At 47.3% G+C, this 23,006-nt stretch overlaps 1 protein-coding gene across 1 annotated transcript in view; it reads left to right on the plus strand.

Moving 5' to 3' along the window:
- UAP1L1 (UDP-N-acetylglucosamine pyrophosphorylase 1 like 1) overlaps positions 1–16,974 on the plus strand; it is a 35,706-nt gene extending 18,732 nt beyond the window's left edge. Inside the window, exons 2-9 of the mRNA XM_048823149.2 lie at positions 708–912; positions 4,634–4,809; positions 6,104–6,276; positions 7,173–7,366; positions 9,500–9,640; positions 11,700–11,885; positions 13,285–13,351; positions 14,705–16,974. Of these exons, the coding sequence (XP_048679106.1) occupies positions 708–912; positions 4,634–4,809; positions 6,104–6,276; positions 7,173–7,366; positions 9,500–9,640; positions 11,700–11,885; positions 13,285–13,351; positions 14,705–14,791 (1,229 nt within the window). The 3' untranslated portion in view covers positions 14,792–16,974. The remainder of the gene's footprint in view (positions 1–707; positions 913–4,633; positions 4,810–6,103; positions 6,277–7,172; positions 7,367–9,499; positions 9,641–11,699; positions 11,886–13,284; positions 13,352–14,704) is intronic.
- Positions 16,975–23,006: the final 6,032 nt, after the last annotated feature.

The raw sequence follows: 23,006 nt of genomic DNA on the forward strand, positions 1-23,006 counted from the left end.
TTTTACTGTTGGAAGCCGAATCTTTGCTTTGTGTTGTGATGCTGGCTGAGGTGAGATCACGTCACAACAGCCACAGGCCTCTTCCTTCTGATCGCGAATTTGGAGAGCTGGTTGCTTTTCTTCAGGTTTAAAGTGGTCAGGAAAAAAATGGCTCCTTATTCAGTTTGTCTGTTCACTGTGTGTTGGAGTCAAAAGCGAGATGTTACTCTTTGTAACCTTGCAGAGCTGATAGATCACAGCAATACACTGGGCTTTACCCCTTTCTCCTGCAGATTTCAGCGTTTGCCACAAGGGGGCACCTCGCAATTGGTTCATAGTGGGTGTTGCCCATTTGTGGTAACTTGCAAACCGTACCCCAAGAAGAAAAGTGCTTTACCATCATCGTACCAATGTCAGCACTAATTAGAGGTTCATGCTTTAGGATCAGGAGGTCAAAGGTTCAATCCAGGCCGTTGGCGACCCACCAAGGGGTGTGGTATTACACGTAACCTTTGAGAACTTGCTTAATTTCTCGGTGCCTCAATTTCCTGACCTAAAAAATGGGGAGAATGGTCCATCTCTATCACATGGAGAAGTTTCATTCTTGTCTATACAGCACTGAGCTCCTGTGCCCCTTCAGAGGTGCACAGAGCCCTCGTTCTTTTTGTTTGCTGATCTGTCCGTTTCCTTCCCCTTGTTTTCTCTCGTGGGGCCTCTGTCCCAAGCAGGTTTCCGTCAGATCTCACAGAACAAAGTAGCACTGCTGCTCCTGGCTGGAGGGCAAGGAACCCGCCTGGGTGTGGCCTATCCCAAGGGGATGTACAGCGTGGGGCTGCCCAGTGGTAAGACCCTGTATCAGATCCAGGCAGAAAGAATCCGCAAACTGGAGCAGCTTGCCAGCAAGAAATACAGCACAACGTGTACCATCCCATGGTAGGTAACATGATATTGAGTCTACATGGTACAGGTGCTGTTAGAATACAGTAACTCCTAGAGCAGGGGTGGGCAAACTATGGCCTGCAGACCGCATCCTGCCTTCCAGACATTTTAATCCGGTCCTCGAGCTCCCTCTGGGGAGCGGGTTCCGGGGCTTGCCCTTCTCCGGTGCTCCTGGAAGCAGTGGCTTTTTCCTCCTCCAGCTCCTACATGTAGGAGCAGCCAGGGGACTCCGCATGGTGCTCCTGCCCCAAGCACCACCCCTGCAGTTCCCATTGGCCAGGAAGCGTGGCCAATGGGAGCTGCAGGGGCAGCTCCTGCAGACGGGCCAGCATGCAGAGCAGCCTGGCTGCACCTCCACGTAGGAGCTGGAGGGGGGACATGCTGCTGCTTCTGGGAGCTGCTTGAGGTAAGTGCTGCCAGGAGCCTGCACCCCTGACCCCCTCCCATGCCCCAACCCCCTGCCCCAGCAATGATACCCCTCCTGCCCTCGAACCCCTCGGTGCCAGTCCAGAGAACCCTCCTGCACCCCCAACCCCTCACCCCCAGCCTCACCCCAGAGCCCGCACCCCCAGCTGGAGCCCTTACCCCCTCCCTCACCCCAACCCCCAATTTTGTGAGCGTTGATGGCCTTCCATACAATTTCCATACTCAGATGTGGCCCTCGGGCCAAAAAGTTTAGGGACAGTCCTTCCAATGTCTATAAACAAGACAGACAAAGGATGGGAGGGGGAATGGTGACACAGAGAAGGGAAGTGATTTTCCCAAGCTCACCTAGCAGGTCACTGCAGGGCTGGTGCCATATCCACTGGACCATGCTGCCTTTTCAACCACAACCTGACTGTCTAGCTTCTTATATATTCCCCTTCACTGTGGTACCGGAGTGTCTATCTCAGACCCTTCATAGCCATATCCCAGGCATACTGAGAGCTGGTAGGACACGAATGCCTCTTGCCTTCCTTTGATGCCTGCTTAAGGATGGGCAAATCCTATTGCACAGTTTTCGAGACCTAGCACTCATCCTATTACTGTGTTGGTAAATGACACCTCCGCCCGTCCCAGGTTAAGTGCCCGTTGACCTCCGTTTCCACTTAGCTTCTTGCTGTCACTCCAACAAGGAAATCCTGAACAGCAATTCTTAAAATTGCTCTTCCATTTTTAGCTCCTCCTGGGGCTGTCCAGGGGCCAGGAGGAATCCAGCTGTGCCCCTGGGAGCAGAGGGCACATTGTACCATAATTCACCTCAGGCCTGACACATTTATTGCCCCAACTCACTGTTGTCATAATCATTATCTAAAAGGTGTCCTGTAAGGTATCCTACGCAAATTTGGGACACGCTGGTCACTAATATTATTGTGTGATGTGTGTACGGGTGGTCTATAAAGAATTATGACAGATGTGTGCTGGAAGTATGTTTGTTTGGCAAACAGTGTATAAACCCAGCCTGTCCTTGACAAAGGAATACTGTTTCACCAGCTTGACTGTCTCTCCAGTGTAAATTGATCAAGGCAAAGACAGAAACAATGGAAGTACATTTACATATAAGGTAAACTAAGCCATCAAACTAGCAAATGGGGGTCGATAACCACTTAACAATCACGAGGAGGGATGGAGGCCGCACCCCCACGAAGCCTGCCTGGCTCTTGAAACAGAGACAATGGCTTTTGGGAAATATAAGCAGAAACAGAAAGCCATTTGGGCTTCCATCACCTGAGAGACACGAGGCCAGAGCACTTGAAATCTGAGAAAGGTGGCTCCTTCAGCCAATGAGATTGAGGTCTCTGGGAACTAACTATAGGTGAGAATGCTGCTTAACAAAGCTTGTAACTTGCTGAAGTTAAGTTTTAGTCTGTAGAAAGTGTGTTTGGCTTGTCACCTTTCATATCTCTTTCACTCGTACTTGAAATCACTGGCACCTATGGCCCTTGTTAGTAAACTTTATTCTTGTTTTATCACAAAACCATCTCAGTCCTGTTTTAGTGAAGTGCGGGTCTTCAGCTAACCAGCTCATGTGTGCCCTCTCCTTTCGGAGGTAGCAAACTTCTGTGAGTGTCTGGTGAGAGGGATTGACCGCTGCAGATGGACATATCGGGGGAGCTCGGGAATTGGGGTTCACTGATTGTTACTGCAAAGCCAGTTTGGTCTGGCAGAGTCCTGAAGGGTTTGCTGGCAAGACAGACACACTGGATGTGCTGGACAGGAGACATGGAGCTTAGCAGCAGCAAAGCTCACTCTTGCTGGAGCTGAGTGGCAATACGGCGGCTCCCAGTTTGGGGGGACCCAAGCAAATCGTCGCACAAATGTGAAAAGAGCAGCCCTAAATAGGACATTGCCAAAGATGGGAGCCCTGAAATGCCACCTACTTTAAAGGGGGTTTATTTACAACTGGACTCGTGATCCCATGGCTGCCACTGGCTTATTTCCTTTTCCAAAACCTCAAGGTTTCAAAACAGTCTAAATGTGCGACTCTCAAAAAGATAATTGTGTTGGTGGGAGCGTGTGGGAGAGAAAGAGAGAGAGCATGGACTGTGCAATTCTTGGAACAAGTTGTTGCTAGCAATTTGTCCTTAAAATAAAAGCAGGGTTCTTGTAAATGTCACCTCTCTGCCTGGTCACAGGCAAAGCAGAGGCACAAAAACATCCTTGAGCTGCAATCCAGGTGCTGCTTGTAAGTAGTTGCCTAAACACAGTGTTGTGGTCGGTTGCTCTGGTGTAGAGCTAACGCCCTATTAGTGGAAGTATCTCTTACACGGTGTGTGTGTGACCAGATTTGTGAGCGCTTGCGGCTCCAGCACCTCTGGAAATCAGGCCCATTATTTTTAGACTGTAAAATCTAAGTTGATCGCATTTGGCGTTTGCCTGGTGCTCTGTCATTACGAAGGAGATCGTTGGAAAATGCAGCAGACCAAACCCGGAAGCCAGTTTATGCTGCGGTCAGGGAGAAGTAAGCCCCATGTACGTATGGACATTGGGCTGACCAGTGCTGGGATGGCTCGTCTGCTATGCAGGAAAGAGACCCCCTGTAGGCCTATAGTAATGGGAGTTGCAGAGCTGCTTAGGGGGGAACTCATGAAAATGAGCACTCAGCATCCTTGTATTAAGGAAGAAAAGAAAATTAAAGGGAGGGAGAGATAATGGAGCGGGAGGAGAAAGAAGGCGAGAGAGGAATAAAGAAACTGCGGGGGAAACCCACACACAGCTGTGAGGTTGGAAAATATTGCTGTATTTCTCTGGCAGAGAAGAGGCACTGGAAAACTTTGATTCAAGCTATACAGGACCATACAGGACCATAAGACCTGGCACAGATCAAAACCCACTTTGAACCCTTCTTCCTCCCTTTCATGATATCTGTTTGATAAGACAAAGAGGTTTTTTTGGTCCCTTACCTTGGTTGCTAACTGACCTCTAACGCACGGGTGTCCAGCTCGTTTTTGGACAGGGGCATGTTTAACTGTAGTCAAAGTATAAATTCAGGCCTATACTATTCCTTGTAGATATCCTCTAGGACTGACCAGAAATGGAACCTCTCTGTAGAATTTGAAGATCAGTAGCAGAGAGATGATTCTTTATGAAATGCTGTAGGTTATTTAAAGTCTCTCTAGATTACATCTTTATTAAGTTTGGTCTATAGGGTTTTTCTGTAAGGGTATATTTTGCTCTCTGTGTGTGTGTATTAACTACATTTCATCCTGACTGTTCAGCTTCTGTTCTCCTGTAGGTACATCATGACAAGCGAGTTCACGCTGGGGCCAACAGAGAAGTTCTTCACAGAACACGATTACTTTAACCTGGATAAGACCAATGTGATCATGTTTGAACAGAGGATGCTGCCAGCTGTAACGTTTGATGGGAAAGCCATCTTGGAACAGAAGGGGAAAGTTGCCATGGCACCAGGTACCCTGCAGTTTGCCTGTGAGAGTCACAGGAGGGGAGTGTGTGTTGAAATTCAGCCCCTCTCTTAGGCACACAGGGGACTCCCTGCTGCCACATATATTAATGCTCCTGGTGAAAGCTCCTGATTAGCTTGGCCCTGGGGGTTCAGATAAATGCATGTGGCAAACATTCCTGGAATGGCAAAGAGCGTGATGATCTCACCTCGCAGAACCTTTAGCACAGACTGGGAATATTGACCAGACTGGAAGAGCAGGGGCTTCTGCAAGTCAGGGATGAGGCAGAGCTGTGTGTGTGCAGGATGAGAATGGAAGTGGGGGCAGGATTATAGTAACAGAAATGCTGCATGTCAGGCCTGAAGTCCATGAGCAGAGCTACGTATGGGCTGCTGGGCCACCCCCGTCTATGCTGTGCCGGGCTCCAGTCAGTGCTGTCGATGCCGCTGCAAACCCCAGAGAAAAATGCTTTCAGGCTGGGGAGTGATCACATGGCTGGGATTGCCTGCAGAGGAAGTATAGAAACATGTGTTTTCTAGCAAAGGAAAATTCCGGCAAAGTCTAACTATCACCTTAAAAACCATTGGTCTCCTGCACCCAGCTTGGGTGTGATGAAAAGAAGGGGAAGTGATGCGCTAAGCCTGTATTGCTGCAGGGGTATCTCCTCCAGTGCTGACTGTCGCGCTGGCTTCCCTGGGAGGTTGTTGGGGTGTTGTAAAGGCTGTAGCCACGTGAGGATGATCCACTCTATGTGCGTGTTGAATAAGTGTTCAAGGTGCCTCGTACAAAAAACAACACAGCTTAAAGGGAAAATCCGACTGTTCTTTAACATTATGGTAAAAAGACAGCAGGCCGAAACCACACAGAATTTTTTTAAAGCTGTATTTTAAAGCTGAGTCTGAAGCTTTGGAAGACAAGGAGTGTGTCTGTCATTTCCCGCCTCTGTTTAATTCTTTTTTGTGGCACTTGCCCTCCAAAAATCTCAAAGCATTTTACAAATGACAGTGAACAAAGCTCCAAAACCCCTCTTGAAGCATAGGTCCTCGTCACTATCCCCATTTTACAGATGGGGAAACTGAGGCACTGTGGTGAACTGACTTGCCCAAGGTCATGCAGTTTGTCTGTGGCAAAGCCAGAAGTAAAATGCATCCGAGCTGACTCCCAGTTCTGTGCTTTAACCACTAGAAAAACCCTCCTTGTTATAGATTGTTCAGGGCATGTGGAGTCTGCATTCAGTCAACGCATGGTTTGAGTGGCTTGACATTAAGGAAATGGGGCCCCCTCTTTCTTTTGCATTCCAGATGGCAATGGAGGCTTATATCGTGCTCTAGTGGACAACAAGATCTTGGATGACATGAAGCGGCGTGATATCCAATATATCCATGTGTACTGTGTGGACAATATCCTCGTCAAAATGGCCGATCCCGTCTTCATTGGCTTCTGTGTGTCTAAAGGGGCAGACTGCGGTGCTAAGGTGAGCTGATGCTGACGTTGGACCGCTCGCCCAGCGTGCCTGTTCATGCGTACCGAGGCTCTGGTGTGTGTACCACGGCTCAGGTGACACAGTGAGCCGGTCCATGCAGCTTCCATCTTGATCCCGCCGGGAGAGCTGCACCAGGGATAAATCTTGCATCCTGTTTGTACCATTGTAGGTGCAAATATAAAGCAAATATAAATCTTTCCACATGGTACCATGGCAATCAGGTTCAGATTATTTTATGGGCTTCATCAAATTGCACAGGAAATTACAAACTGAAATTGTTTTTTTTCTAACTCCATGCTCTTTCTTCAGAGACCTAGAGACCGGGGGCTTGTCTACACTGGGGTGTCTTTTACAAATACACCAGACTAACTGCTCCCTTAGTGGGAAGTTATGGAGCAAAACTAGCATGTTTTTGTGACAATACAGCAGCAGGCCCTTGACGCTTATTGAAAGAGATTTGTGTAGCATCAATTAAAGGTGTTAACATAGATAAGGGTCTTAAAGGAAGTGACTAGAAACATTTTGCATTTCATGTTGGGTCAAATGAAAGGCCCTTGGTAGGAAAAATGTGTTTCAGAATACTTTGTTCTCGCTGAGCATTGCATTTTCTTCCAAATGGTTTGGCCTGTAAACTGGTTGAATTCTGTCTAATAAGCCAGATCCATGGGGGCAAAATGCACCATCAATGCTGCCTGGTGCACATGGCCCTATTCCCTTTGTTGTGCTGCTGTGGCATTTGAAGACCAGCGCTTAGCAGAACCTCACTGCGTGCGAGTTTTCCCACGGGGTTTGCGCCAGACCAGCAACACCAAAGGCTTTAACCCGCCCCCCCCAACGGAATCCCTGCCTCCTGGCTGCTCCCCATATCCTCTGTCTTGTGGCTGCAGGTGGTGGAGAAGGCCTATCCCACAGAGCCTGTCGGGGTAGTGTGCCGTGTGGACGGGGTCTATCAGGTGGTGGAATACAGCGAGATCAGCCTAGAGACAGCACAGATGCGGAGGCCTGATGGGCAGCTGGTGTACAGTGCCGGCAATATCTGCAATCACTTCTTCACGCTTGGCTTCCTCGAGACAGTGGCACAGTAAGTTCCACTGCACCTGGCAGGTGGCTTTTCGGACTGAAAATATACATGGCAGAAACTATCCTGCCTGCTGCGGTTTCGAGGCTTCCCCCCGCCCCCTTCTGCGAAAACCATGTGCATCCTCTGAAGTCCCCAGCACCTTCTTTATGCGGGCTGGTCTACTCACAGGTTGCTCACAGATCACCTTAGTTACAACCATGCAAACCCCTAATATCGATGTGTTTAGCTCAATCTGGTAATTACCGAATTATGCTAAACGGGGGTAATTGCACCTTAAACCTGTTCAAGTGCACTTACCTTAGGGATTTGCTCAGGCGTAACTGAATCAAGATCAAGTCAGTTACACCGGTGCAGGTTTTCTAATATAGACAAGCCCTGAGTCTGTCTCTGACTCTATTCTCTTTGAGGTTTCCGCCCATTGTTAGGCTGTGGGGCTGCTCTACCCTACTGCTCTTCAGCTTGATTTGCGATCTCATTTGCCATCGCAGCTCTGGCAGGGATGCACTGCAGAGTCAGCTCATACAGTCCCCAGGGAGGGAAGCCAGAGCGCTGCTGTGCTCAGCAGCAGTGCAGGCTGATTAAAGAGCAGCTCCGAAGGAGTCCGGTCATGTCAGTCATCTTCGACGGGAAGGGTTTTAATCCTGGTGTGGGATTTCAAGAGCAAGTGCTGGGGGAAACGGGTGAGGTCTGTGGGGCTCATACATGGATGAAGAGGCTCTCTTAGTAAGATGGGTGCGGGGAGCAAAGCTTCATCATTAGAGCATGGGAAACTTGGCTTCCAGAGGCATTGCTATAGGGGGTTGGAGTTGTGCTTTGTGATGCCCAGGAGAGAGGTAATTCAAAGAAAGCAGCTGTGAGTCGGCTTTGAACCATTTCCTACCCACTGAGTACGATCCAGCAATGGGAGTTAATCCTAATGATCTTGTGTTTCATTGGCTGAGTGTGTTCACCCTGCTTCCAGAGAACTCCACCTCACAATTCTCCAGCCGGACAAGTTTCTTCACACCATGTACAGTTCAGTCCAGCTCTTATTTAAACTTGGTGGTTGGTTGGTTTTATTTCCCGCTCCCCTTTTTGTGTCCCCCCCCCCTCTCCTGGTTATTGTTGTGAATTTGTGCTCTCTGATTCCATGTCAGATCTGGGCATTCCTGTTGCCTGGAGTTCCTGAATCTAAGCAGAATAACTGCCTGATTAGTTTCATACCAGACCCTGAGCAGAAAGCAGCCTTCACTTGTTGATGGAATCACTGTGGTTACTTCATCTTCTTAAGAAAGTGAACCCACCTGGGTCGACAGGGATTAGGCATGTTTGGGGCTAGACAGGGAGAGAGAGATCTGCACAGGCCAGCAGTGACCTCTGGCAGATTAAGGAGTTGCACCCACAGATTCCAAAGGTTGCGTCATAGAGTTAAGGGACTGGGCAAAATTACTGGGCTCTGGCAAGAGTGAGTGTTGCCCCTAGAGTTGGGGAGGGAGGTGTCCAAGGAACACCTAGGTGCCCCAAAGAGTGATGTTGGAGAGTCACTAAGGTGCACTCCTCCCTTGAAGTCAGAGCTGAACCAATGGCCCAGCACAGTGCTGGGGACACTACGCTGCCAGAGGGCCCCTCTCCTTGGGTGAGATGCAACACTCAGGTTGTTTAGTAGATGGAGCTTTATTTAGTTTTGGTTCAGTCTGGAGTCGGGCAGACCTTTAATGGAGCTCAGCGGTAGGTTTGTCTGAGTAAGGATCTTTGGCTTTGGCCTGGGATCCCAAAAGAGCCAGTGGAATTAAGGGTCCTGGTCAAATTCCAGCTCTGGTGGTTACTTTTTTTTAAAACTCTTCCTGCCGTTTCAACTGGGCACAGGATTCTTCTTCACTTCCTGCCCTGTGCAGTTGCGTGGTGTTGGTGGCACAGAATGACTGCCACGTTTCCCCACAGAGGTGGCTGCATTTCTGTGGTCAGCGAAGTGATCCTTAGGCATAATTTATTGATCCGTTGGTAAAGAGCTTTGGAATGAATGGCACTCAGTAATCCCGAGATACGGCTAATAGTAGTAATAAGCTGTCTGCTTCTGAGACCTGAGATTTCCCCTGCCTGTGCTTTGGATATGAAGTAAATGAACCTGGTTTTCCTCCTTTTTCACCCTGGCAGGAAATTTGAGCCTCAGCTGAAGCAGCATGTAGCCATAAAGAAGGTGCCCTACGTCGACGAGGAGGGAAATCTGGTAAAGCCGTTAAAGCCAAATGGGATAAAGCTGGAGAAGTTTGTGTTTGATGTGTTCCAGTTCTCTAAGTTAGTGGCAGACGTCAATCTTTTCCTTCTCAGTATTCTCTTTGCAGCACGCCTTACGGGTAGCATGGACTTTGAAATTGACATTGGGGAGGCTGGCGAAAAGACTGCTGCCTCCCCTGGGGTCCCGTGATACTGTGATGGCCCCAGGCACGTGACCAGCTTCATTTTCCACATGCCCTGTTGGGTGCGCTGTGGTCTGGAGCGCATAGCCCCAGCACCTGTGAACCTTGCTTTGAAGGTCTGCAAATGAATGACTGCAAGCTCCACTGGTTGTTATCTGGTGGCGTGGGCCTTTGTCTTATACGTGAAACAAGGAAATTCCACGCAAAGCCTACATTTGCTAAATTCTCAACCATAAGGTTGTAAGCCCACAGAAGTCAGGCCATCCAGAATTGCGCTCCCTATGGCAACTGTGATTCTGTTAGATTTTACATACATATTAAGCCCAGGTGTTCAGTTAGCACCATATACAGCCGTAACCCACATTATTTAAGGATTGAATGGCCAAGTTACAATTGTTGGTGGAACAATAAATGTTGCCTGACTTTTAATGCATGTACAAGATCAGTCTTAGTGTAGCATTAATCTGGGGGAAAAGGGAGTTGCACTTAATAACTCAAGGATCTACCATCATTCTTATCCTAAACTCTGTTTTCCTGGGTCTAGAATTCAGCACTAAAGAGTCACTCCAGGCTAAGATATAAATATAAAGGAACCTCGGCCTGAGCGTGGTGGCTTCTTGTTTTTAGATTTTTAAATCCATTTATAGTAAAGGGATTTAATTTTGGATTGAGCTCTCCAGAGTTTGATCCAGCAGTTTGTGCCTCACAGCTGCTTGCACAGTCCATGGAAATCCTGTGTTTTTTGGGAGCATTATTTTTTAATAAACAAGTATCCCTGAAGGGCTGCTGACACAAACAAGTCAGAGTGCATTGCCTAGCCCTACTGAGCAACTCTACAAAAATAAACCAGTGTACCATGATGGCAAAATGATTCTGCTCCAAAAACAGATCTGAGTTTCAAGCTTTGAAAGGGCTAATTATAAGCAATTATTTTTAACTGTGGCAGAATGCATTGACAGATGCCTTCCACATTTGAAATGCAAAAGTATGCAGGTGTTGCTTTGGGGAGACTCTATTCGCCTTCCCCTGTATTGAAAAACAGCTCTTTGTAGGCTATGTCCACACAGCCCACGGCAGTGAGCCTCCCAGCCTGGCTCAACAGACTCAGGCTAGCAGGGCGTGGGCCAGACAGTGATTTGATGCTGCCGCTCAGGCTGGAGCTCGGACTCTGAACCCTAGGGCAGGGGTGGGTTTCGGTGCCCACCCTCCAGCCTGAGACGCAACATCAAAGCTCTGTCTACACAGCTGCTCTTAGAGCACTAGCGTGAGCCCCGACCCAGGCTGGGAGGTTCCTTCCACAGCTGTGTAGACACACACTTAATATTCTGCTTGACTGCATTGTGCAGGTGGCTTGTTCATAACCGGGTTGCTGACCCCAGCCCCCTCCTAAGGAAAGAAACCTAATTTACTCTGTTTTAGAAAAACAGGGCTCTGAGATCAGCTGGACCTGTTTCTTCGTAACAGATTTTCATGTGCAGTGTAGCAGGGCTACCCAGCCTAGCTTCCGGCCTTACTGCTGCCTCTCAGTTCACCCCACTTGTAACCCACCCTCTGGGCTCACGCTCCCTTGCTTGCCACTCTTCTAGCCGGGGCTTCCCAGCCAGCAGGCTGCTGTACCCTGAAGGTGTCTCTCTCCCCTAGCCTTCTGCCTGGGAGCTCTGTAGAATTGTCACCTGCCCTCTTCACAACAAACTTCCTATCCAAACTGCCCTTACTTTCCCCCTTACTCCTGTGTTCCCGTCCCAGGACCTTTGTATTCATTCACTCTCCACCTGGGGAGAGGGGCTAAGCCTGGCTTAATTCTGCAAGGGCTACGCTATATCAGTGCTATCTTGGATAAGTCACCACCCTGTGAAAACTGTAAGTGTCTGTACCATCAAGAGAGGACCAATATTAAACTTCTTCTCTCTTTCCTCACCCCTCCTCTTCACTGATAGGAATTTTGTTGCATTTGAAGTTTTGAGGGAAGAGGAGTTCTCCCCGTTAAAAAATGCAGACACGGCTGACACAGACACTCCGACCACAGCTCGGCGGTCCCTCCTTTCTCAGCATTACCGCTGGGCTCTGAAGGCTGGAGCCAGATTCCTGGATGAAAATGGCAGCAGGATACCAGAGAAACTCAAGTGAGCCACTGGAGATCAATACTAATAACTGCTCAGAGATCATGTGTAAGGCTAAGATTTAGTCACAGGTATTTTTAGTAAAAGTCATGGACAAGTCACGGGCAATAAACCAAAATTCACTGCCCATGACCTGTCTATGACTTTTACTATAAACACCCCTGACTAAATCTTAGCTGCACCAGCCCTGCTGCACTGGGCGGGGGGCCCGCGGCGCTGCTGCACTGGGGGTGTCTGGGTCCCGTCCCACCAGCTGCTGCTCTGGGGGACCCTGGGCAAGCTGCCCAGGGCGGCCAAGCAGTGGCTGGTGCAGCTGCCCCTGGGGCCACTCCAGCAGTGGCTGGTGTGGCTGACTGTGGGGCTGCGGGGTGGCTCCAGCTGTGGCCGGTGTGGCTGGCCCCAGGGCCAGTTGCTCTGACAGCCCTGGGGCCAGCCACACCGGCCGCTGCAGCTGCGGAATTTCACGGAATCCTTGACTTGTGCGACCTCCGTAACAAACACGCAGCCTTAATCGTGGGAGGTGGAATGTGTTCTGGGTGCAGGTCACAGGGCAGCCAGTGTGCAGATCCCCTTAATGGGGTCGAGACACCCATAGGCATAAACCTCTGGCAGAGGCTTCTGCTGACAGAAGATCCATCAAGGGCTGAGGTTGCCGCAGTGTAGAGTGGTCACAACCAGAGTTACGCCAAGGTTGCGTAGGGGCCCGTGCATCCGCAAATGTGAGTGATGCTGTATGGAGCGGGGGCATGGCCAAGGTGATCAAGGAGACTACTGAGTCAGTATTTCACCTCCGCACACCCACGGTGCACTGGCAGAATTTAAAGCTGACCCCCAGGATAGAAATCCCGACACAGAGAACATTGGCAGCAATACTGCCTTTGTTGCAGTCAATCTTTCTTTCGGCATTAAGGGCTTAACCAGCACCACAGAGATGTGTTACCCCAACTGCACCAGCTGTTCTGAATACTTCTCATTGTATAGCAGTGTTTTTGTTCTGTTGGGTACTAACATCTTGTTGTCAGCTACTATATAACAATCCCCATTTCAGATGCTTCCTTTCTCACACTTAATTCACACAAACTTTACAATGGAGGGGTGGTGGGGCTGTTGTTTCATCATCTCCTAGTCCAGTAAACTCAGAAGCTGTTAATATTAGTTGAAAAGCACATCATCAAAATTTGCATGCATTTGTTTCTTTTGATTTGAAGTAGCTAGGAAATGTTAACTCCTCCTATTTACCCATAATCCAGGTTTAAACTGTCACGGGACCCAGGCTTAATCTCTGAATGTAAACTATGTTTTGACCCTTTGGTAGCCTGTTCTGTTCTGTGAGCTCTCTCAAGGATGCTATCATTGTACAGACATATAAAGAGAAAGATTAATCCTGTGTTTTATTCTTTAGTTTATCAGGAACTGAAGATCCTCCTGCTGTGTGTGAGATTTCTCCATTAGTGTCTTATTTTGGAGAGGTGAGTATAATTGTCTCTGCAGATATTTTTAATGGTGTGTGTATATGTGTGTGTGTGTGTGTGTGTGTGTGTGTATATATATATATATATATATATATATATCCTGTTGAAAAAGCAGGTTTCTTCACCTTGCAGTTGCTTGGAAATAGGGTAATGGTTAGCCCAAGGGGCCAGAGATTCAGGACCTTCTGCCTTAGATTTCTGGCTGTGCCACTGACTAACTGTATGGCATTGGTTGAATCCCTTAATCTCCATGTGTCTCAATTTTACCCATCTATAAAATGAGATTTGTAATACCTACCTCCCTTGGGGCTGTGAAACTTTAAGATTTATAAATGCTTCGAGAGATCCTCTGACTAAAAGCTTTCTGGATGTGCAAAATATAACGATTAATAAATTCATCGGGCCAGATCCTTAGATGGGGTGGTTCTGCACACCAGTTTACATCAGATAAGGATCTCTCCCTTAGTGAGCAAATAGTGAGCAGTTTACATCAGATAAGGATCTCTCCCTTAGTGAGCAAATAATTTTTTTTTTTTTTTTGGTTGTGGGGAGAGCTCCTCTTCCCCCCACTACTTACCGGATCGTGTGGGAGAGGCTTTCTTTCCGTGTTTCTAGCCAGGGGCAGGGTGTGGAAGAAAGGGGAAGCAGCCTAGAATAATATAGTAGCATGAAGGAGGCAGGCCATGCAGCACACAGCTTTATCTAGGATAGATAGGACAGGAAATAACAGCCCCACAAGAGCGACTGGGAATTACTTGTCTCAGCTGCTGTGTAGCCATAGCTAAAGACTATGAAGGAGCCTAGGGTTAAACTCTTCCTTCTAACACATGTTAACTACAAACTGCCTTGTGTTCACTAGGATTTTGCCTGGAGTTAGTTACCATGTGTTAACTAGCCTGGGTTAATAACACACCTTTCTTCCTCTTAGAGATCTGTTGCAAGGTGTTCAGCTATGTCATTCCCACTGACTTTAATGGGCACTTGGTGGCTAAGCCCCTTTGCACCTCTGTGGAAACACCGGGTTCAGCTTTGTAGCAGACTGCAGGGGAAGCTGGGCCTGTACTTGTTTCTTTAGAAAATCTTTAGCCTCCTGAGCTGTGAGTCACCCTTCCCCAGTACTACATGCACTAAAAATAACAAATTTCAGAGGAACAGCCGTGTTAGTCTGTATTCGCAAAAAGAAAAGGAGTACTTGTGGCACCTTAGAGACTAACCAATTTAAGCTCATGCTCAAATAAATTGGTTAGTCTCTAAGGTGCCACAAGTACTCCTTTTTTTAAAAAAATAACAAAGTTAACCAAGTCTGACGTGTTTACAACCTAATTGCATGTTGTTGTCGTATAATTTCAGGGTCTGGATACACACATGAAGAGCAAAGACTTCTATTCGCCCTTTATACTTGATGAAAGCAAAACAGAAATGGTAGAAGATGTTTGAATGAAGAAAAAAATAAAAATCTGGCCATCAGCTCTATGCTGGGAACAGACACTGCTAAACTGTTGGCTTTGTTATTAATGATAGAGATAATTGATTGGGTAGCAATTATGCTGACAAATATATAGACACATACTCCAATTCTGTTTGCTAACTTTGAAGGCAGCATCTTTACCTCAGCATACTTGTAGGTTCAGGTATGAATGAAGTTATATTTGTGCTCCCAGTTACTAACCAGATTTTATTTTAGAAGAGCCATTGGGACCAAATCCATCTGCTTTGCAGTTTAAAGGGTCTAATTCTCCTCTCACTAAGTCTTATTCCCACCGACATTATTGGAAGTTGTGTGTGAATATGAAGAAGCTTATTCTGATACCCAATTCTATAAAGTGCTGACCACTCAAGTCCCATTCCACCTTGCAGGATTTGGGCTCTTTCTCCTGAATATCTGGTGGTTGTTTTTTTTACCTAATCCTACAAAGATCCCAATTCTGCAATCGTTGCTGATGAATGGTGCTCACTCAGGGAGCTCAAATGCATAGAATTGGGGCTTGCTTCATTGGGGCTCTTGGTGTGAAGAAGTGTTTCTTAACAGAAGGGTTGCAGAATTGGGAATAAAAGGCTTGCATGTCCAGGAGTCACCTCACCAACAAAATATGAAGGAGATATCCAGGTTAGAGGTATTCTACTTGGCAAAGTGTGACATTTATAGGTTGTGACCTAGTCTTTAAAAATCAGTATAAAAATGTTTTTACAAGATCCTTCCACTTCTTCTGTGAACTTTTTTTCATTTTGCTTTATAGCATATCTCTAATGTTTGGACTTTATCTAAGTGCCTTAAAACAATAATTGGAAGAAATCCAGGTGGTAGAGAAAACTGTTAAATTCAAACGGCAAGAACTATTTACTCCCAGTATAAACTATGTAAGCAATAAAACAGCAATAATATGCCTTCACAACCTAGTGGAAGGATACATGTCCAGTACTCCTGCTTCCCTTGAAGTGTTGTATTACTCTTGTTGTCATGACTTCCTTCTTAAAGTTATCTTTAAATAATGTTTAGTGAGAAGTGCAAGATTGAGAATCTGGGTTATTAATTAACAGAGCACGTGTAGCAAACTGCACCTCAATCCTGGCCTCGGAGAAGCACCTGTAAGGATGAGGTGGAAGCGCCATCTCCTTGGAGTCTTTGGCACTGTTGTGCTTTGTGATGTGGAATACGAATCCATTGAAATCTGCACCGCCATTGCCAAAGTCATTTCATAGTTATAAAAATATACTGAGTATATTGACCAAATACTGCATTTGCAGATGCAGTTCTACAGGTATCTTCACAGGCGGAAACGTTGTTACCCAGAGTCCTTTCCCCCCAGCCCCAATAACAGCCATTTTATAAAGCTAAAGAAGGCAATTGGGGACTATATTTCATTTGGATTCTGATATTTCAGCTGCCCCAATCAGGCAATTGCTGAATTTGTTATTTGTTATCTTTTTTATAAACTAAGAGTTAGTGATTTTTTTTAAACTCCTGTCTCTGAACTGTACCCAGAATTTTGGTGAAATATAAAAATAGCCTGTAGCATGATTGTAATTTATGCACTGGGCCCATAATTTCTTAAGAAAGAACTCATACATGCAAATCTGGCAGTCTAAATTTAGATTCTGTCTGCACATATGAGTTGCAAATGGCCATTTGCACATGCAGATCACTAACTGCATCCCTAATTACTTCATTAGCATGTGTAATTGGTACCTTAAAGATTGATTGTAAATTAAGCACTTGCCTTTGACAGTTTGACAGTCGATAATCTAAATTGCAGGATTTTCCTGAGGTAATTCGATTTCAGTCAGTCAAGTTACTGAATGATGCTGAAGCCAAATCACATAGTATCTCTGTGACTGATGCTTGTTAAATCAGGCACAGGTTTATTTTAAACTACACTGTGCTCGAAGGATACCGTTTTCCTGCAGAGTGCCTCTGCCAAATGAATACATTTTCTTCAGAGCCTGAAGCATAGTTCAGCCCAACACACTTTCATCCCATGCACATGTAGCTGCTGGTACGGGTTTGTATACTGTGTTTTCAAAGAGGAGCTGAATGAGAATGCTGAATGTTCTTTTCCTGGCTCCTTGTGTCTTAAACTGGAACATTAAAACGGATTTGAAGGGAACTTCTTAAATACTAATTATGTGTATCTGTCATGTATTGGGTTAAAATAATTCTAGCATTTATGATGAATGACACTTTTTACAAAACAAAGGGAGATCACTCTTTTATGTCTCCCAAAGTTTTCTTGACTACAGCTATATAATGAAGATATCGCTATGACTTCTAGTAGGTTTTCATCTGTATTTCTTGCATGTGGGTCATACTCTGGTATTTTGTCCCTGGATATCATGGATGTTGCCACTGCTGCTGTGGAATACAAGCATAGTATTATTGAGGATCTGTTTTAAAGATACCGGCATCGCGCACTTTCTTCCAAGATTATGACAATAACCCAGAAATGGAGCACAATAGGCAAAGTCTGACATTATGGGGGATGTATTTTTCAGCAGAACGCTTTTTCATAGGTTCAATTTTTCAGACTTATCAGCTCTAATTTAAAGCAGGATAACAGGCTAAGTGGGATGGAGTTAAATTTGGGTCTAAAATAGGTGGTGTGCCTCTTGATAACATACAGTTGAGCTCTAAATTCAGCTTCACAGCTGTTCTTTATATAGAAATTTACACCAAGGTGATAAATGGAATAATACTTCTACTCTAACATCATACATTAGCAATCACTTTTAAAAGGGGTCCTATTTATGGAACAATCTACAGGAAAATCCTAGTGATTCTTCACAAATGGCAGATTGGTGATGTCTCTGCTGGTTTGCTGGGTTCTAGTATTTTAATAATCCAAGGGTGATCGTTGTACATCCTCCCATTCTCTCCTCCACCCATCAGGATGAGTTTTCTAAACAAGCTGAGTTTTTAAACTGTGTGAATTGATGATTTATTGCCAAAGGAAACTAAACACCTGGAAACTATACCAAATGCTTCAGGACTCTGTGAATTCATTGGTCTTTGTTTCTGTAGAGTTTTATAACTACCAAACTAGTTTTTTATATTTTTCTCTTTTTAAGCCTGAAAAACTAGACCGGGGTGGCCAATCTGAGCCTGAGAAGGAGCTAGAATCTACCAATGCACATTGCCAAAGAGCCACAGTAATAAGTCAGCAGCTCCCACCACCTGCTCCCAGCATTTCCCACCCACTAGCAGCCCTGCCAATCAGCGCCTTCCCCCTCCCTCCCCATCAGCTGTTTTGTGGCGTGCAGGAGGCTCTGGGGGGAAGGGGGGGAGGAGCGAGAGCATGGCCATCTCAGGGGAAGGGAAGGGAAGGGGTGAAGTTGGGGCAGGGCCTGTGGCAGAGCCAGGGGTTGAGCAGTGAGCACCATCCGGCACGTTGGAAAGTTGGTGCCTGTAGCTCCAGCCCCAGAGTCGGTGCCTAGACAAGGAGCCGCGTGTTAACTTCTGAAGAGCCACATGTGTCTCTGGAGCCACAGGTTGGCCACTCCTGCACTGGGACATTGCCAGCAGATCAAGGGACGTGATCATTCCCCTCTATTCGACATTGGTGAGGCCTCATCTGGAGTACTGTGTCCAGTTTTGGGCCCCACACTACAAGAAGGATGTGGATAAATTGGAGAGAGTCCAGCAGAGGGCAACAAAAATGATTAGGGGACGGGAACACATGACTTATGAGGAGAGGCTGAGGGAACTGGGATTGTTTAGTCTGCAGAAGAGAAGAATGAGGGGGGGATTTGATAGCTGCTTTCAACTACCTGAAAGGGGGTTCCAAAGAGGATGGATCTAGACTGTTCTCAGTGGTAGCAGGTGACAGAACGAGGAGTAATGGTCTCAAGTTGCAGTGGGGGAGATTTAGGTTGGATATCAGGAAAAACTTTTTCACTAGGAGGGTGGTGGTGAAGCATTGGAATGCATTACCTAGGGAGGTGGTGGAATCTCCTTCCTTAGAAGTTTTTAAGGTCAGGCTTGACAAAGCCCTGGCTGGGATGATATAGTTGGGGATTGGTCCTGCTTTGAGCAGGGGGTTGGACTAGATGACCTCCTGTAGTGGTGCATGGGATTCTTCCATCCTAAGTGCAGGACTCTGCTCTTGTCCTTGTTGAACCTCATCAGATTTCTTTTGGCTCAATCCTCTAATTTGTCTAGGTCCCTCTGTATCCTATCCCTACCCTCCAGCGTATCTACCTCTCCTCCCAGTTTAGTGTCATCCGCAAACTTGCTGAGGGTGCAATCCACATCATCCTCCAGATCATTTATGAAGATATTGAACAAAACCGGCCCCAGGACCGACCCCTTGATACCGGCTGCCAACTAGACATGGAGCCATTGATCACTACCCGTTGAGCCCGACAATCTAGCCAACTTTCTATCCACCTTATAGACCATTCATCCAGCCCATACTTCTTTAACTTGCTGGCAAGAATACTGTGGGAGACCATGTCAAAAGCTTTGCTAAAGTCAAGGAACAACACGTCCACTGCTTTTCCCTCATCCACAGAGCCAGTTATCTCATCATAGAAGGCAATTAGATTAGTCAGGCATGACTTGCCCTTGGTGAATCCATGCTGACTGTTCCTGATCACTTTCCTCTCCTCTAAGTGCTTCAGAATTGATTCCTTGAGGACCTGCTCCATGATTTTTCCAGGGACTGAGGTGAGGCTGACTGGCCTGTAGTTCCCAGGATCATCCTCCTTCCCTTTTTTAAAGATGGGCACTACATTAGCCTTTTTTAGCTTCTGAGATCAGACAAGTATTTTCTGTTAATTTAGTGCCAGTCTGATAGTGATGAGAAATGAAGTCCACTTGTAGAACTGACAGGACATGGGCAGCTGCAAACTCCCTGTTTCCCCATTGTGCTTCAGACCTGACCTGGAGGGGGAGCTACCTCTAGGGTGTAGAAGATAGGATTATTTTCTGAGGTTACAACATGGTCTACTGATTATGGTCAATGGTGATGGTAGGCTTTGTCCTGTTGGATTGGACCACTCAGAATAAAATAGTACTGAAAGCACCAACCCCTTTCACATAATCTGCCAAACAGCTGATAGTCGTTGATGGTTTTTGGTCACTGACCTTCAAAGCAGCGAGCTAGATCTGAAAGGTTCCATGTCTCTTTACCAATCTTTTGTGCCAACTTTTATTTAACTACTATGGTATAGTCTACAGTAATGGCCCAAAACACTATTCCTCACAATACCTATAATTCAGCGTTTTAGCATAGCTGCCAGCTGTTGACTGATAGAAGTTGGGACTGGACAATGGGGTGGATCACGTGATAAATTGCCCAGTTCTGTTCACTTTCTCTGAAGAGGCTGGCATTGGCCACTGTGAGAAGACAGGATAATGGGCTAGCTGGACCATTGGTCTGACCCAACATGGCCATTCTTATGTCCACATTTGGCTGCAATTGTTCTGGTTTTGGCAATTCTCTGATGAGTGTTCTTAAGTCTAGCCAGTGTTCTGAGGACCTGAGCAGCTACCATCTTCTGTAAGGTTGTCCTCCTTATAGGGGTTGCTGGCTGATTACTCACCCAGGTCATGTGGACAGCTAGAATTTTGCAAAGTTGCTGGGCATAAACCAAACTCTGGTCCACATGGGTTTGTTAGAGATATTAGTGTATGCAGTGGTGGTGTAGCTGTGTTGGTCCCAGGCTATTAGAGACAGAAGGTGGATGAGGTAAAAAACGGTTACTCACCGTCTCGTAACTGTTCTTTGAAATGTGTTGCTCATATCAATTCCAATTAGGTAGGTGTGTGCTGTGTGCACAGTCGTCAGAAAGGTTTCCCTTAGCAGCTCCTGTCGGGTTGGCTGTGGAGCCCCCTGGAGTGGCGCCTTCATGGCGCTGAATATATGCCCCTGCCGACCCGGCTCCTCCTCAGTTCCTTCTTGCCAGCTACTTTGACAGAGGGTTAGGAGGGTGGGTATTTGTATGGGCATGAGCAACACATCTCAAAGAACAACAGTTACAAGAAGGTGAGTAAATGTTTTTTCTTCTTTGAGTGATTGCGCATATTGATTCCAATTAGGTGACTCCCAAGCCTTACCTATGCACTGGGGTCAGAGTTATAGAATCGCTGATTGGAGCACTGCTCTGCCGAATGCTGCATCATCTCTGGTGTGCTGGATGATGGCATAATGACAGGTGAACAGATACACTGAGTACCAAGTTGCTGCCCTGCAGATTTCTTGTATCGGGACTTAGGCCAGGAATGCCGCCAATGAGGCCTGTGCCCTTGTGGAGTGTGCCGTAAGTGCTGGGGCTGCTCTTAGGATGTGCGGATGCATGACGTGATCCAGGAAGATATTCTTTGAGATGAGACTGGGAGTCCTTTCTTCCAGTCTGCCACTGCTATGAACAACTGCTTCGACTTCCTGAATGGTTTAGTGAGCTTGATGTAGAATGCTAGCACCCGCCCTACATCGAGAGAGTGCAGCAACTGCTCGTGGCTACCGGCATGAGGCTTAGGATAAAAAACAGGCAGGAATATGTCTTGGCTAGAATGGAAATGTGACACAACCTTAGAAAGAAAGGCTGGGTGAGGTCTGAGTTGCACCTGAAGTCTGAGGTAAAGGTCTTTAACTTGGACACACTCCTTGCTGATTTAATGGCGACCAGGAAGACTACCTTCCACGACAGGTAGAGAAGGGAGCAAGTTGCCAGTGGTTCAACGGGGGGCCCCATTAGTCTGGAGAGGACCAAGTTAAGGTCCCATGCAGGAACAGGCTGTCTAATCTGGAGATGTAGCCATTCCAGACCCTTGAGGAACCGGCCAACCATGGGGTTGGCGAAGACGGAACATCCAGACACTCCCAGTTGGAAGGCCAAGATAGCAGCGAGGGGTACTTTTATGGATGACGCTGCCAGGCTTTGCTGTTTCAGGTGCAGAAGGTACTCTAGGATGAGAGATATAGGTGCCTGAAGTGGGGGTATATGACACTGGTCACACCAGCAGGTAAACCTTTTCCACTTTGCCAGATATGTGGCCCTAGTGGAGACCTTTCTGCTGCCAAGTAAGATCTCCTTTACCTGTTCCAAGCATAGAAGCTCCATGGGGTTCAGCCATGAAGCTTCTAGGCTGTGAGGTGGAGAGACTGGAGGTCGGGATGATGAAGACGACCATGGTCCTGAGTGATCAGGTTGGGGAGGAGTGGCAACGGGATCGGGGCGTCCATCAACAGCCCCAGGAGCGTGGTGTACCAGTGTTGTCATGGCCACGCTGGTGCCACCAGAATTATCTCCGCTCCATCCCTGCGGACCTTGAGTAGAACCTTGTGCATGAGAGGGATCAGGGGAAAGGCGTAGAGCAGGCGGCCTCCTCTGGGTAGCAGGAGTACGTCCATGATTGAGCCTGGGCTGTGCTTCTGGAAGGAGTAGAACATTGGGCACTGTGGCGAACAGATCGACTTGGGGAAACCGCCACCTTTGGAAGATGGAGTGTATGACATCTGGCCAGATGGACCACTCGTGATTGTGGAAGGATCTGCTGAGGTGGTCCACCAGCGCGTTCTGAGCTCCTGGTAGATAGGATGCTTCCAGGTGAATGGAGTGGGCTATGCAGAACTCCCATAGCTGGAGGGCTTCCCGACATAGGGGAGAGGAGAGGGCTCCACCCTGCTTGTTGATGTAAAACATGGCAGTAGCATTGTCTGTCATAACTGCCATGCACTGGCCTTCTAGTCAGGCCTGGAAGGTTTGGCATGCTAGTTGCACCGCCCTCAGTTCCTTGATATTGATTTGAAGTGAGAGATCGTCCTGCGACCATAGACCCTGCTTTTGGAGGTCTCCCAAATGCGCACCCCATACCAGGGCTGATGCGTCCGTTACCAGGGACAAGGAGGGCTGGGGGCTGTTGAAGGGAACTCCTTCGCACGCTGTCCGAGGGTCGAGCCACCATTGGAGGGACTCGAGCACTTGCTCCAGCACAGTGACCACTGAGTTTAGGCTGTTGTGCCCTGGGCGATAGGCCAAAGCGAGACACACCTGGAGTGGCCTGAGCCTCAGCCTGGCGTGCTGGATCACATAAGTGCAGGCTGCCATGTGGCCAAGGAGATTCAGGCATCCCCTTGCTGTAGTGGTGGGGTACTGCCTAAGGCACTGAATGATGTCTGTCATGGCTTGGAATCGGGACTCCGGCAAAAGTGCT

Source organism: Caretta caretta, chromosome 16 (assembly GCF_965140235.1).
Source record: "Caretta caretta isolate rCarCar2 chromosome 16, rCarCar1.hap1, whole genome shotgun sequence".
Taxonomy (NCBI): Eukaryota; Metazoa; Chordata; order Testudines; family Cheloniidae; genus Caretta; species Caretta caretta.